The sequence below is a fragment of the Microcaecilia unicolor genome, chromosome 4 (genome assembly GCF_901765095.1).
Source record: "Microcaecilia unicolor chromosome 4, aMicUni1.1, whole genome shotgun sequence".
Lineage (NCBI taxonomy): Eukaryota > Metazoa > Chordata > Amphibia > Gymnophiona > Siphonopidae > Microcaecilia > Microcaecilia unicolor.
Genome location: NC_044034.1, coordinates 270,144,983 through 270,162,210, shown reverse-complemented (window position 1 = coordinate 270,162,210; position 17,228 = coordinate 270,144,983). Strand labels below are relative to the sequence as shown.

Here is a 17,228-nt window from a genome sequence, read left to right as displayed (position 1 = left end):
GCTTTGGAAGCTTCAAATACTGAAGAGGCAGATGGAGCTAGCTGGCCATGAGGCACTATGGTTTTTCAGTGCTCTCTCTCTCCCCCTGCTGGTTGATGGACACAACCCACTCGTAATGGATTCATCTGCTATGACTAAAGGAAAGAAAATTTCCAAGGTAAGAATCTAATTTTCCCCTATCTCACGTTAGTCCTAATACCAGGATTCAATTTCCCATCTCCAAATTTACCTCATTGTTAAATTTATGCTTATATTTGGTCATTTTACTATTTATTTTTTAAAAATTGTATCACGCATTATCTAAGCATTCTAAGTGGGTTCCAACCAGACATCCAAAAATTTGACTGACTAAGGGACTCATTTTCGAAAAAGAAAAACATAAAAAAAAAAAACAGCATAACAGGCGGATGAACATTTTTCTAGTAGAAAAACGTCCAAAGAGTATAATTGAACAAAGGGAAAAATAACGGCCAAGACTGCTGGTTGTTTACAAGAAAATGTTCCCAGAGGGGGCTTTTCATAGGTGTGACAAAAAGCATTAACAGAAAAACAGAGGTGTTTTATAAGAGCTAATCACACAGGAGCTCAGAAATGCAGGGATCTGATTCATATACATAGCTTAATAAATATACAAACATACAAACACATAATCTGTCACACACAGACAGCACAAGCTGCCCCATGCAGTGGGTAACTATACTCCCCATCAGGTATCAGCAGAAACCACTATTAACCCTTTACCAATAACCAAACATTTTAAGCATGCGAATCCATGTAATCTGGATCGTTTCTTAGCGGAGATTGGGTGGCGACGCCAGTAATTGGGAAACAAAACAGGAGCTGGGCAGACTTCTACGGTCCTATGCCTGATCGGGACTGAATAGATAGGGATGGGCTGGATTTTAAATTTTAAGGGGCTTTGACGTTAGCTTCAGAGGTTAGTACAAGAACAGTGCTGGGCAGACTTCTATAGTCTGTGCCTTGAGAAAGGCATGGACAAATCGAACTCGGGTATACATATAATGTATCTTGTTGGGCAGACTGGATGGACCGTACAGGTCTTTATCTGCTGTCATTTACTATGTTACTATCTCTTGATTGGCCTTTAGGAACTAAATACTTCCTTCCTCTGGTCCAAACAAATTGAACAGGTCAGAGCAAAAGATGAGAAATGCCTGAACATATAAATGAATAATATGTTACATGACATTGGTGTTGCAAATGGGACAGGAAAGGCGGGGGAAGTGGCTGATGTGGTAGTGAGTTAACTACACTACTTTATTCATTGTTAAGAAGGCGGTGTTGATGTCATACAGATGTTTGCATCTGTATAATCCGAGAAATAGGCTCTTGTTTTCAGAAGACAACTTTTCACGCATTTATCTGGTTATATTCAGTTTATTAGATCTGTGCAAAATGTCTCACTGAAAACAGAATATCGGATATTCATCCTTAAGTGCTCTAGTGACTGTGATCTGAAAATAAAACCTAACTCCCCACAATCACAGAATGACTAGTCATAGATTCAGAATCCTCTGTTGCATTTGAATAGAAAATGAGTATGCACCAGTTTATACTTGAATGCTGATGAGTCAGACCATATAGAAGGCCTTTATTAGCACCAGTTCCCAGTTTGAAAGTCAAGAGGGCTCTAAGACAGAATGGGAGCCTGACTAGTGTCATGCCAACCCCTTCCAGCTATTAAATCTTTCCTTACACAAAGCAGCAACACTTTTGTACATTAGTGTTCTGTTGACAACATGGAACTTGAGATGCACTCACAGTTCATTTACAAAATGTTTGGATTCAACCCTTTTTCATGTTGTCAGGTTGTACCTTCACTTACACCCTGTCTGTTAAGATGTTTTAACATCTAATATGTTGACACTTTAAATAGCATACTATGCCACAATGTGTATTGTTTGAATATTTTTGCTGTTTTGTCTGTTGCTTATGTCGGGCTTATTTTGCTGTACGTTGTCTTGGGTGAATTTCTTCAAAATGGATGTAAATAAATCCTAATAAATAAAATAAAAATATATATATTGTATTGCTGTTTCTTTTCTCTGTGTAGCTGTCATGCAATGAGACTGAATAGGTATGTCAAATATTTAGCTGTGTATATTAAAACAATTGCTGTGTATTAAATTGCTTGTTCAACAAGGCATACCACAACGATCCATCCTAACTACCAAACAACGAAATTCAAGCCTCAACTGGATAAAACCTAACTCTATACTTGACTACCAAGGTCTACTCCACCACGAATGATCTCTAATGCAGTACCACCCTATCTCTTATTCCATATATGAACTCCTTATAATTGACTGCTCAGTCTACTATATCAGTTAAGATCTTTATTGTAATACCACTGTATCTCTCACTCCGGAAATGGCGATTGTCATGACGGAACAATGTAAGCCACATTCAATACATTTGTGAGTGACATTGCCGAAGGGTTACAAGGTGTAAAGTTTGCCTTTTTGCAGATGACACCAAGATTTGCAACAGAGTGGACACCCCGGAGGGAGTGGAAAACATGAAAAAAGATCTGAAGAAGCTAGAAGAATGGTCTAACGTTTGGCAATTAAAATTCAATGCGAAGAAATGCAAAGTGATGCACTTAGGGAGTAGAAATCCAAGGGAGACGTATGTGTTATGCGGGGAGAGTCTGATAGGCACAGACGGGGAGAGGGACCTTGGGGTGATAGTATCTGAGGACCTGAAGGCGACGAAACAGTGTGACAAGGCAGTGGCCGTAGCTAGAAGATTGCTAGGCTGTATAGAGAGAGGAGTGACCAGCAGAAGAAAGGAGGTTTTAATGCCCCTGTATAAGACGTTGGTGAGGCCCCACCTGGAGTATTGTGTTCAGTTTTGGAGGCCGTACCTTGCGAAGGATGTTAAAAAAATGGAAGCGGTGCAAAGAAAAGCTACAAGGATGGTATGAGATTTGTGTTCCAAGACGTATGAAGAGAGACTTGCTGACCTGAACATGTATACCCTGGAGGAAAGGAGGAACAGGGGTGATATGATACAGACGTTCAAATATTTGAAAGGTATTAATCCGCAAACAAATCTTTTCCAGAGATGGGAAGGCAGTAGAATGAGAGGACATGAAATAAGATTGAAGGGGGGCAGACTCAGGAAAGATGTCAGGAAGTATTTTTTCACAGAGAGGGTGGTGGACGCTTGGAATGCTCTCCCGCGGGAGGTGGTGGAGATGAAAACGGTAACGGAATTCAAACATTCGTGGGATATGCATAAAGGAATCCTGTGCAGAAGGAATGGATCCTCAGAAGCTTAGCTGAAATTGGGTGGTGGAGCAGGTGGGGGGAAGAGGGGTTGGTGGTTGGGAGGCTAGGATAGGGGAGGGCAGACTTACACGGTCTGTACCAGAGCCGGTGATGGGAGGCGGGACTGGTGGTTGGGAGGCGGGAAATACTGCTGGGCAGACTTATACGGTCTGTGCCCTGAAAAAGACAGGTACAAATTCAAGGTAAGGTACAAATTCAAGGTAAGATATACACATATGAGTTTATCTTGGGCAGACTGGATGGACCATGCAGGTCTTTTTCTGCCGTCATCTACTATGTTACTATGTTACATTGAGCCTGCAGATAGGTGGGAAAATGAGGGACACAAATGCAATAAATAAATAAATGAGAAATTATGGTACATTTTTGCTTCATATGCATCTGCAATCTCAGTGGTTGGGATTTTTTTTAGTATATATTTATATTTCAGTGAGCTTGTTTTTCTTGCATTTTGTTCGTTTATCAAATTCTTTTATTAGGGTTATTCATTTTAGGCAACATATACAGGACACATTGATCACTATTTTTTGTAAAGACTTTTTTGCCTTTTTTTTTTAATGTGACTTTTGAAGTATTACAAACAATGTTGTGTCCCCAGTGGGGTGTCCCCATATTGTAAAGTTTCTTGGGCTCAGTGAAAAGGAACTAGAGCCATCCTCAGCTCATGACATACCTTTACTTTAATTTGATGTTAGGTTAAAAAAAAAAAAAGGCTAGGAAAAGAAGAAATAATGTGTGTGTCGTCTTGGTATTACTTGATCTCTCCACAACATTTGATACCATCAACCATGCTTCTTGCTGTAGAGATTGTCAGAGGTCTTAGATTGAGACAGTCAGTGGTAGGTTGGATAACTGTTTTACTGTATCAGCCTCAAAGGGTGGTAGTTAGTGACCTATATCAGCATCATGGCCCATTAAATGTGGAGTCTTTGCTGTCTATATAACAAATATAAGCTTGAAAATATTGCTCTGTTTGTATATCTCTTCTTTCAAATAATATTCAAATCACTCTAAATGTATATTAAAAAAATGGAGGAAAAAGACCTTAAAAATCCTTATCTTAGTTGCCAGCTCATATTGGACTCCAGTCTTTTCATCGGTCTAACAAACCTCCAAACAATACTTATATATATATATATATATATATATATATATATATATATATATATATATATATATATATATATATATACAGTGGGGGAAATAAGTATTTGATCCCTTGCTGATTTTGTAAGTTTGCCCACTGACAAAGACATTAGCAGCCCATAATTGAAGGGTAGGTTATTGGTAACAGTGAGAGATAGCACATCACAAATTAAATCCGGAAAATCACATTGTGGAAAGTATATGAATTTATTTGCATTCTGCAGAGGGAAATAAGTATTTGATCCCTCTGGCAAACAAGACCTAATACTTGGTGGCAAAACCCTTGTTGGCAAGCACAGCTCAATTTTTGTCTCATCTGACCACAGCACCTTCTCCCAATCACTCTCGGCATCATCCAGGTGTTCACTGGCAAACTTCAGACGGGCCGTCACATGTGCCTTCCGGAGCAGGGGGACCTTGCGGGCACTGCAGGATTGCAATCCGTTATGTCGTAATGTGTTACCAATGGTTTTCGTGGTGACAGTGGTCCCAGCTGCCTTGAGATCATTGACAAGTTCCCCCCTTGTAGTTGTAGGCTGATTTCTAACCTTCCTCATGATCAAGGATACCCCACGAGGTGAGATTTTGCGTGGAGCCCCAGATCTTTGTCGATTGACAGTCATTTTGTACTTCTTCCATTTTCTTACTATGGCACCAACAGTTGTCTCCTTCTCGCCCAGCGTCTTACTGATGGTTTTGTAGCCCATTCCAGCCTTGTGCAGGTGTATGATCTTGTCCCTGACATCCTTAGACAGCTCCTTGCTCTTGGCCATTTTGTAGAGGTTAGAGTCTGACTGATTCACTGAGTCTGTGGACAGGTGTCTTTCATACAGGTGACCATTGCCGACAGCTGTCTGTCATGCAGGTAACGAGTTGATTTGGAGCATCTACCTGGTCTGTAGGGGCCAGATCTCTTACTGGTTGGTGGGGGATCAAATACTTATTTCCCTCTGCAGAATGCAAATAAATTCATATACTTTCCACAATGTGATTTTCCGGATTTAATTTGTGATGTGCTATCTCTCACTGTTACCAATAACCTACCCTTCAATTATGGGCTGCTCATGTCTTTGTCAGTGGGCAAACTTACAAAATCAGCAAGGGATCAAATACTTATTTCCCCCACTGTGTATATATATATATATATATATATATATATATATATATATATATATATATATATACTAGTAAAAAAGGCCAGTTTCTGAAGGCAAGGAAATGGGCCCTAGGCAGGCAATTCCTCCCCCCCCCCCCGTGCTACGGCCCCCTCGCCCCCCCCCCTTCGGCAAACCTGTTGCCCCCCCCCCCCCGGACCGACGAAAACTGCCCCCCGCCGCCGCTGTGTACTACCTGTGCTGACGGGGGACCCAAACCCCCGTCAGCCGAAGTGTTGTTGTGCCCTTCGTGTTCCTTCCTCGTCTTCTCTGGAAGTTCCTCTGCGTGCGTCTGATGTCACAACAACACTTCGGCTGTCAGGGGTTTGGGTCCCCCGTCAGCACAGGTAGTACACAATGGTGGCGGGGGCTGGTTTTCGGCGGTCCGGGGGGGGCGACAGGTTCGCGGAGGGGGGGGTCGAGGGGGCCGTAGCGCGGGGGGTGACAGTTGATTCCGAAGCAGGGGGAGAAGTAGGGAAACATGCTGCGCATGTTTCCCTACTCCTCCCCTTGCCTTGGAATCAGCTGTCATGACGTCAGTGCGTGTCTGCCTAGCAGACCACTTCCAGCCTAGGGAGCTACAGTCCCAGGCACAGAACGTTGGAGGTGAGAATTATTATATAGGATATATATATATATATATATATATATATATATATATATATATTGCACTCAAATTTCCTCCACTGCATGCAAATCTTTCTCATGAATATTTATTGTGGGTATCCTGAAAACCTAACTGGCTGGGGTGCCTCCAGGGCCAGGTTTGGGAACCACTGAGCTAGTGGTTTGTGCGACCGTGAACCAAGGTACCCAGGTTCAAATCCCACTTAAACTTTCTTTTCTTTTTTCTTTTTTTTTTTTTCCTTTTAAATAATTCTGAGCCTTTAAATATCCTAAATATGAGTCAACTGCAAGGCCTGAAAGCTACCTAGGTGGTATACATTCAAGTACAGTAGGTATTTTTTTAGGACCTGAAGGGATCACATTTATCAATTAAAGTAGGGTTTGAACTTGTGTTGGTTTAGTCTACTACACTAACTACTAGGATACTCCTCTGTAATTCAGGGATGTCTGTGTGGCCATATGTTAGAAAATGATGCCAGACAGATGTTCATGTCCCAGGTTTTTTTTTTTGTTTGTTTGTTCACAAGTTGGATGTTCCACTTTGGAAAATGGATATTCATTTTGGATGTTTTCAGTGGAAAACATCCATCTTAAGTCATATTCGAACAGGAAATCTAGATGGTTTTTTTCGGTTTGATTATGGCAGTGAGATGGACCTTTTTTTTTTTTTTGATGGTTTGAGCAAGATTTTTTTTTTACTTAGATGTTTTTTTTTTTGAAGATGCGCCTCCTAGACAGTACGTCCATCTTTTGTTTCGAAAATATGGTCGGGGACGCCCAAATTTCAACATTTAGGTCGACCTAAGAGATGGGCGACCTCGGTTTTCGCCAATAATGGAAACCAAGGACGCCCATCTCAAAAATGACCAAATCCAACTCATTTGGTCTTGGGAGGAGCCAGCATTCGTAGTGTACTGGTTCCCCTGACATACTAGGACACCAGCTGGGCACCCTAGGGGGCACTGCAGTAGACTTCAGAAATTGCTCCCAGTTGCATAGCTCCCTTACCTTGTGTACTGAGCCCCCCCAAACCCCAGTCCCCACAACTGTACACCACTACCATAGCCCTTAGGGATGAACGGGGGCACCTACATGTGGGTACAGTGGGTTTCTGGTGGGTTTTGGAGGGCTCCCATTTACCACCACAAGTATAACAGGTAGGGGGGGATGGGCCTGGGTCCGCCTGCCTGAAGTGCACTGCACCAGGGACCTGCATACTGCTGTCATGGAGCTGGGTATGACATATGAGGCTGGCATAGAGGCTGGAAAAAATGTTTTTAAATTTTTTTGGGGTGGGAGGGAGGTTGGTGACCACTGGGGGAGTAACGGGAGATCATCCCTGATTCCCTCTGGTGGTCATCTGGTCAGTTAGGGCACCTTTTCGAGGCTTGGTCGTGAAAAAAAAATGGACCAAGTAATGTCGGCCAAATGCTTGTCACGGACGCCCTTCTTTTTTCCATTATCGGCTGAGGATGCCCATCTCTTAATCACGCCCCCGTCCCGCCTTCGGTACGCTGCCGATACGCCCCCGTGAACTTTAGTCATCTCCGCGACAAGCCACTTAACAGTTGCCTAAGATCACAAGGAATATCGGTGCCATTTGAACCCTGGCTGAATGTTTCTTGTGTACATTTTAATAAATTTTGAATGCCATCTACAAGTGCACAGAGGATATAGAAGAAAATCAGATCTCTGGAAACATTTATATAAAAATACCCAAATCATAATAAATATTCTGCAATAAAATTCAATAGAAGGGCTGCCTAGAAGGTGACCAGATAATTAATGAAAAGTGGCTTCTTCCCTGAGTTTTGAAACAGCCCAGTCCAGCCACTGTTTGAGAGGCTTTGCAGCATCCTGCACCATAGAAGGAGCTTCATTACATTCACCAAGCAGTGTAAGTATTGTCACACCATATTTCAGTTTTCAGGGAGTAAAGAAATGCAGTTGTAAAATTTCAGGAAGCTCATTTCATAGTAAATATTTGGTTTTTAAAATTAGCAACCGGTCTTCGCTGGGCAAAGCATCTACTTTATCTATAGGAGTAGAGGGGTAGCCTAATGGTTAGGACAGTAGGCTGAGAACTAGGGATGCCAGGGTTGAAATCCCACTGCTGCTCCTTGTGATCTTAGATAAGTCACTTTAACCCTCCATTGCCTAAGGTACAAACTTAAATTCAGGTACACCAGGTATTTTCCCTTTCCCTAGAGGGCTTACACTCAAACTCACCTTGAGCTACTACTGAAAATGTGTGACCTAAATATAAAATAAATAAATAAATAACAAACAAATAACAATAATAATGCATCTTGAATCTGTTCCTGATCTGTAGTTTGTTTAAATTCTTTCTCTTATCTTCTGATTAGGGAAATTACTGCAACCTTACTGATGAAACATGTATCATTAGCAGCCTTGTATTCTGGTTATTTACTTAATATTCCAGATTTGTTGGGCCTGATATTCAGCTGGCGGTGATCAGTATTTTGCTGACTGCCACCAGCATCAAATCTAGAAATTCAATGCTGAGCCACGTCCGGTCACAGTCATTGAATTTCTGGGTTTCCAGAGCTGGCTAATGAATAGCTGGTTAAGTACAGTATTCAGTACTTAACTATCTATGGGTTACCACATAAAGATAGGATTGACTTTATGCAGACCTATTTATGCGGTTAATCTGGCCGGTTAAGTGCTGACTCCACCCTCAAAATAGCTTGTTTTCATTTTGACACCATCTGATTATGTTCAATGACAGTAACCGGTTGAGTGCTGCTGCAAATGAGCAGTTAGCTCTGAACCGACAATTCAACTGTTTCTGGTCGGTTAAATTGATTTGAATATCAACTCCATTATTTTTAATAGTTTGTTCTTAATTGTGTTAAACCAGTCCAAACTATTTACATATGCAAGTCTTTTTATAAATTGTTTAAATTAAATGGTTATCCTTTATTGGAACAGCAAACATCGAACAAATACAGCCCTAATCCAACTGTTTTGTGGTGTTATAATCTTTTCTTTATCTTTTGTGAAAAATGGCTTTTAGAAGGTGATCTGTAGTACTCGGTTATTTTATTTATTTTTTTTATTGCAGGTGCTAGAGAATATTTTGGAAACAGAAAATGAATACTGTAAGGAGATACAAACCATGCTTTCAAATTACTTGCGGCCGTTACAAGCAAGTGAAAAGTAAGCATGTTTTACCTTTTAGTGACTTAACCATAACTTTTGATTTTTAGTATTATTTTTTTGGGAGGGGAAGGGGCAGGGGGGTGCTAATGTTATCACACAACACTTCATCTGTTAGGGTTTGAGAATGTTGACATTGTCTTCCTTTTCTCTCTGGATGATTCTTACATATCATTATATTTAAATTTCTGTAACCATCCTTTTAAAAGGATTTTTACCAAGGTTTTGGCTTTTTAAAAAATTGTTTTCTTGATTGCAGGTTGAACTCCACAAACACTTCATATTTATTGGGGAACTTGGAGGAAGTCTGTTCTTTTCAGCAAAAGCTTGTACAGTCATTAGAAGAATGCACCAAGTAAGTGTTTGCTCAAGTCAAGTTGTAGCATTGGTATGCGCCAGTTAAGTTGGTGTTTCAGCTTTTGTTAAGTGAGTTTGGCCCACTGCAAGAAAATCCGTCCCAGGCATCATTTCTATTCTTTTAAAATGAAAGCGATAACAGGGGTCTGTGGCTCCCCAACAGGAGGTAAATGTGGATGGGACTTCTGTACTTAGCTGCCTTAGGGCCCTGTTTACTAAGATGCGTTAGTGTTTTTAATGTGCCTACAATTAACGCACGCTGTGTAGGCACCTATATGGATATAGTAGGTGCACATACGGTTAACGCGTGTACATTGTTTGCGCTATAACGCAGCTTAGTAAACAGGACTCTTAATCTCTGTTTCTATTTAAAAGTACCCTCATGGTGTCTGCAAAATATTTAGCTTCATATTGAGTACTTGTTCAAGCTTAAATATTTTTCTTTTAATAAATAGCACCATATTTATTTTCCCTCATATTTTTTTCTGTTCTTTCTGTCATGCTCCCTCACTTTTCCATTTTCTCATGCTTCTATAACCATATTCAGGCCTTTTCTTTTTGATTGGCAATTTAGTTTCTCTGTTATAGAGCTGGGCAAGGAAAAGAAGATTCAGGAGCTCTTCATCCTTGCATCTGTTTTTTTTTAAAACTTGCCTTTGTACTCCCTTCAAGCATTTACATGTACATTTTACATTTGGTACTTGTATACCGCACTATCCTCAAAAGTTCAGCGCAATTTACAGAAACAAAGAAAGCAGTCAATAACTGGGACTAAAATTAACAGTTAAAAAATTCTTAACTGATTTTCTAAACATCACATAATTAGTCATTGACCTTAACTCCCTCGGGAGGTTATTTCATTTGGAAGCCTGATATGGAATGGTCTTTGGCAAAATAGGTTTATAAGTCACCTTTTTAGCAACAGGGAAATTAAGAATTAAATAGTGGCTTACTTAATTTGGAGGGAAGGGGAGAGGAAAGAGGAGGGAGTTTAGATTAGTGGGGAAAAGTATACAAATTCTTTCCACTGCTGACCATGCAAATTGTTGTGGATTTGTGGGTGGGTCACATATTTTCTTTTTCTTTTTCTCTTGCTCTCTTCCTTCTCTTCTAGGCCAGTCCCCACTAGCTTCTAACCTGAAACTGCTGTTGCCAAATAACATGAGTGCAAGGTCCTCCTTATGGTCTATGCCAACTGACACCGACTCCTCATTCTCCTTCTAGCCTGCAAAGGCCAACTCCAGGTTCCCCTTCCTTATTAATCCTATTAGACCAGTACTCCCCCCAGACATCTGCTAGAGGCAGAGCATTGTCCTTTGGTGACCTCACCATTAGTGCAAGGAGTGGTGCATTCTCACAACCTGCTAGTATTCTCTGCCTCCAGCAGATGGTTCTAGAACTTGCAGATTGGCTGGTGTGGTCTGGTTCTCTGGGGCATGGACTAGCCTGCAAAGGCCAACTCCAGGTTCCCCTTTCTTATTAATCCTGTTAGACCAGTACTCCCCCCAGACATCTGCTAGAGGCAGAGCATTGTCCTTTGGTGACCTCACCATTAGTGCAAGGAGTGGTGCATTCTCACAACCTGCTAGTATTCTCTGCCTCCAGCAGATGGTTCCAGAACTTGCAGATTGGCTGGTGTGGTCTGGTTCTCTGGGGCATGGACTAAGGTGGGACTCAGTCTGCAGACCTTTACCCTAGATCAGCCAGGAGATGTCCTTTTCCAGGACTCCAATCTGGAGGTTCCAGTCTTGTTGGGCCATGTCCTTTGAGGCAGGAGGTGCCCATTCCAGGACTTAAGCCATTTTGTTGGAGGTCTGGGGTGATGAGTGTGGGCATTGGTGGTCCTACTGTCTTCTACTCCCTCTCCCCCTTTTCCCTCCCCCTCCTAATTTTCTTTGTTGAATGCTTGAGTTTTCTGTGGAGACAAAATTAATTTAAAAAAATGGGAGGGGGAGGGGAAAACTGTCAGTGGTCTGCTAGCAGTAACAGTGGAAATGGGGAAGAATTAGGGGAATTCCCAGCAGCTGATGTGAGGGTATTTATGGTGACCTGGTGATAAGCGCCAGAGTTTGTGGGGGGAGAGGCAAGGTAATTTCTTTCTTTTTTTTTCCCCCAGAACCTAGCAGGCGGTCAGGTGCCTCAGAAGCCATTGCTGGGTTAGTTGCCATGCCTACAGAGAGGCTGTGTACCTTCAGCAGTAGCTGAGGTCAGACTTTTGCAGCTTTGAGAAGGAAAGCCTGTAGTCCTGTGGCTTCCTCTGGGCTCTTGCCAGTGTGAACAGCATCTATTTTGTGTACATATGCTTGTTTACCATTTGTTCCCCCCTAGCAGTGGATTTGGAGCAAGGGATTTTCTGTGGAACTTTGCTTGTTTTGGTTGGGGGGTGGGGTGGAGGGTGTCATCACTGCAGGGTCTCATTTGCTAAACTTCTTTCCCTCCTGGTCCAGAGGTTTTGAGGTTATGATTACAAATAGGAAGCATTTTGCAGGTGTTTGGCAGCTGTGCGGTGGTGAATTCTCTCTGCTCAGGAGAACTCCCTGCCTTGGAGGTGCAGAGCTACAGTTTTCCCTGCAGTGGTTTCTTCAGTTGGGGGCTATTGTTCTTGTTCTTAGACAGGAGTAAGAGCAGGATATTGCACAACATATTGTGGTGCCAGAGTGAAGTGGCTCCTTCTGGCCTATCCTGTACCTCAGGGGAAGCAACGCCATCCAACATGGGCTCTAGTGTTCGCTGGAAGGCCTTGTGGTTCAAGGTAAAGCGGGTTCTACCTCCCTGGGCTTGTTTGAGGCAGGCTTCAAAAATTCCTTCCAGGTTGTCCCTTGATTTCTACATTCTCGGAAATTGCTATTACTTTAGAATTCTTCCTTTTTTTCTTGGTCGTGGCACCAGAGGCCTCCCTCAGACATCATGGGTCTGATGGGAGCTGAACGGCAAGAAAGAGTGAGAGTCCATCCCCCTTTGGGCAACTGTCGGGGCAGGTCCAATCCCAGGGCAGTTACTCTTAGAGTAATGTAAAGGCTAGGGGACTTGCTGGCAGTGAGTTGTGTGGCGAATTGTCTGGTTTCCTTTCAGCTTCTCAAGTAAGCCTTCTGTAAGGGCTCAAGCTATGACACTTCCTCTATGGGAATGTACCTTAGAAATGTAAATAATGGCACTAGATCTAGGGTAAAAACATGTCTAAACAAAAGTCACCAAATTTAGAATTCCCTCTGATAAGCAACAGGGACCAGATGGAGCAAATAGAGATTTATTTACAATGATAACGTGCAAAAACAAAGTGTGAACAGAAGTAAAGTTTAGGACAGATTTATAAGTCCCCAATATGAGCACTTAGGGTAATAAAATAAAACAGAATTTAGATGGAATACTAACATGGACTCTCTACCAGCAAAAGCCACCTATAACCCAACTGTAAGTGAACACAGACCTTAAATTAGATGATATATGTTCTCAGGCTGTTGGTGTAGGGTCATCTCTTTAAATTGGCAGCTGGAATGGCAGGTGCCGGGGGTGATAATCTTCTGTTGCTGAAGTGGTAAGTGGTCATGTTGTTATGTCCTCTGCTTTTTCTAGGAACATCTTTTATATAATTTCTTTTTAGAGATGTCCTTCATGATAGGCAATTGGTCCATGCCCTTTTGTTGTGGCTAGGCAAACTACAAGAATGTCTTTGACATCATCTTCTCATATCCCCCAATTCCTGCGGCACCAAATAGTCTGTGGCTTCATAAACAATAGTCCTTATCCAAGGGTATCTGACTACCTCCAAACTGAGCCAGATGTTCCACTGGATAGACAGTTCCTCAATGTCACGGCCAGTAACCTTCTCTGATGCGAGGAAAAGCACAAGCACAGAGCAGTTGAGCGATGTAAGTCATCATTCCTTGGGATAAAATGTGTCACCATTAAGTCCAGTGGATAGAAGACATATTTGGCCACTTAGCTGTTTTTAGATTGAAGTGTCTGATTTGTGGTATTATATGTTACATTTATGTGACTAAGGATTTTAATTGTATATGTTATGTGCTTGTGGTTGAGGAATAATGTATGTTATGATAGATTTATTTAACCTCTGCTCTTTTGTTGTGTACTTAATTTGCATTTGTCAGTATTTGTTCTGTGTTTTTTTGTATTTATTGTATTTTTGTATCCCTTCCTTACAATTTTATGTTACTTTACTAAACGTACTATATCAAATAAATCTAAATCATTAGCTACTCAGACAAGAGTTGCCTCAGTATTGTTATATGTGGAGTTCATTTTGAAAGTAGTCAAGAGTATTGTTGGTGAATAGAGTGTTTGTTTATTGAGAAAACAGTACACAGCAGTATTTTAAGTAGTCTGAGTGAAGAGAATATAATTTGAAAAAGGTTTGAGAGCTGCAGTTTTCAAAGGGTGAGAGACAAAACAAATAAAAAGGATGATTAACAAGAAGAGTGATGATGATTGGGAGGAGTAACAGGTTATGAAGCTAGAGAAGGAAGAAAGACTCTAGGAAATCATTTCTCAAGAAATAGAATTGCCATGGTTGAGTTGGAAACGCTGAAGAAAGATGTGGCTTGAGAAAGTGGCTGAGGCTTAAGGATACTGAGATTCATATCTGTGTTTTATTGTATGGCAGAGGTTAAAAAAAAATTAGTACTTAGCAGCAAAAGCATGGGGAGATGGTTTTGGATAAAGAGAAAAGGGAGTAGGGCAAGATAATTTTATAACACCCTTATTTGTCCTGGACAAAACTGGAGACCTTGTAAATGGTGGTACCTTTGGATATTGTATGTAGAAGGGAAGAGAAGTAGACGTACAGTGCACTCATTGGTGGTTGTTGCGACACTTTTTTCATCAATGGTTTTATAGTATGCTTGAGACCCCAGAATTCATTACTATGCCATGGATCCTGAGAGCAATGAGCAACAGATTGTGCATTAACAGGGACAAGCTGCTCATGGACAGATGGCAGGATATAGTTTTGTGCCTAAACAGGAAAGACTGGAGAGGATAAAGAAAGGGAGACTACAGTACAACTTAAGTTACAGAGTTGAGAGATTTTATCTTTAGTAGTTTAAAGGAGGTAAGTTTGTTAAAAGGATTAGAATGATTTTCTGGTAGATCAGGCAAGGAAGGTTATTATTAAATAATACAACAGAATACTTTGAGAAAACAAAAAAGGTATGAACAGCATAGGGAAAGGAGGAAGGAAGGAGAGCATGAGAGCATATGGTGCAGAGAATACACCGTTGCATCTGCTCTTTATCCTTTTTGGAGGTATGGTCTCCAAAACTGACCACTATTTTCAGTGAGGTCACACTAATGATTTTTATAGCGGCATTAGCACATCCTTTTTCTTCTGGTAATATTGCTCCCCTGTCTACTCTAGCATTTATTTGGCTTTGGCCATTGCTTAGATGCACTATTTTATAACTTTGAGATAATCAGATATGATCATCCTGAAATTGAGCTCATCTTTGATGTATTTCAGTGCTTAACTCTTTTTCATGTTAATGCACGTTATATGTTAGTTGCCACTTTTGGCAATTCTCAAGCTTCCTTAGATCAGTTATATTTTTTTTACTCCCACCCTGTTGCAACTCTTTAACTTTCTTGTTTAATCCCTGTGTGATATCACTTAAGAAAATATTGAACAGGGGTGGACCTGTACCCTTTCCTTAGGCATTTCATGATAGTCATTATTTTTCTTTGAAATAAGTTCCATTGTGTGTAGAGTGGGAGGCAAGGAAGAGGGGAATCATTAATGAGCTTAGTACAAGATAGTTGCTTGAGAGGAGAGCTCCTGAGAGGACAGATCTAAAATAGATGTCTCACTGTACCAGTCCCTTCTTTCTGCAGTATTTCATTGGTAATATATTGTTGAAATGACATCAATAAAGTCAAACAAATTGGATCAATCTTCTGCTATTGTACAAGGGATTAAAAAGAAAGTCCATTAGGATCCTCTGTCTCAATATAAAGTGGTTTTGAGGAAGGAGCTTGAGGTTTTGCTTCAGTCAAGAATGAGTGAATGCTGCTCATAAAAGAATTATTGAGGTAAATTCCATTTACCACTAACGTCTGTGATACATATAAATAGTAAAAGAATTTTCTTTTGGAAGTAGGCAGAAAGATTATGGGGCTCATTTTCAAAACAGAAAAACATCCAAAAAGCTGCACAAAGCAGCAGATGGACATTTTTCTTGCAAAAACTTACAAATTGCTATTTTCAAAACACATTTTTAAGATGTTTTTCTATGTAGTTTGTCTGCAGTGCATCCAGATAAGGGGGTGTTTCGGGGGTGGGATTTGGTCATTCACACAACTTGGTTTTTCTGTCATAATAGAACAAAGTAAAAACGTCCAGGGTTAAAAGTTGGATGTTTTGATCTGGACCTGCTTCAGTCATGACTAAGTTGTAAAAAAGTGTCCTAAATAACCAGATGACCACTGGAGGGGGATTAAGGCATGACCCCCCCCCCCCCTCACTTCTTCAGTGGTCCTTGAAACCCTCCCACCCCCTCCAAATGTGTAAGAAACAGTACATATCAGCCTCTATGACAGCATCAGATTTTATGGCCAGTGCTAATAGAGCAGCGAGCAGATCCCTGGTTGGTGCAGTACTCTGTAGAGAAGGGGACCCAGGCCCATATCCCACTTTAATTGTTACACTTGTGGTGGAAAGTGTGAGCCCTCCAAAACCCACTAAAAACCTACTGTACCCACATATAGGTGTGACACTTGCAGACATAAGGGCTGTTGTAGTAGTGTACTGTTGGCTACAGTAGTTTGTTTTGTGGGTTTTGGAGGGCTTACCATGCAACATAAGGGTTTAACAGTAGATGTTTACCTGGGACCTTTTATGTGAAGTCCACTGCCACGCCCCTTATGGTGCCTCACTCTTCTGCTGGGATGTCTGCATGGCCCCCCATATATCCTGATGGCTTGTTTTTGTGCGTTTTTCCCTTGGATGTTTTTTCTTCCCAAAAATGGTTACAAAAGAAAAATGCACTGAGCACAAAACCTCTAAAAACATCTAGGAAATGGCATTTTTGAAATAAAAAAATAAGACCTTTTCAGGTTTGAAAATGGTCATGTTCGCCATTTGATTTTTGGACGTTTTCCTCAAAATGTCCAAAGTTGGATTTAGATGTCATATTGAAAATGCCCCTCTATATAGTAAAGTAGGAATCTTTTAATGAATGGTAAGGCATCTTTATTTAGTGTGAACTTGAATTCTCACTTGATTTCTTTTGTTTGCTGGAAAGTTGTGATTTTACTCTATGCCTGAAACTTTCTATGTTGTCCAGAAAATTCTGTACAAACTTACTCCTCCAGAAAGAGTGGCCATAAGAACCCTACAAAACAACCAACGCATTATCATCAAAACCGCAGACAAAGGAGGCTCGATGGTGATTATGGATGCACAAAAATACATTGAAGAAGGGCTCAGACAACACAT

The 17,228-nt window shown here is 41.1% G+C and overlaps 1 protein-coding gene across 4 annotated transcripts in view; it reads left to right on the top strand.

Moving 5' to 3' along the window:
• Positions 1-17,228, top strand: part of ARHGEF7 (Rho guanine nucleotide exchange factor 7) — a 443,279-nt gene that overhangs the window by 240,805 nt on the left and 185,246 nt on the right. For all 4 annotated transcript variants that reach the window (XM_030201536.1, XM_030201535.1, XM_030201537.1 and 1 more), the window contains 2 exons: positions 9,330-9,424; positions 9,684-9,779. In XM_030201536.1, the coding sequence (XP_030057396.1) occupies positions 9,330-9,424; positions 9,684-9,779 (191 nt within the window). The remainder of the gene's footprint in view (positions 1-9,329; positions 9,425-9,683; positions 9,780-17,228) is intronic.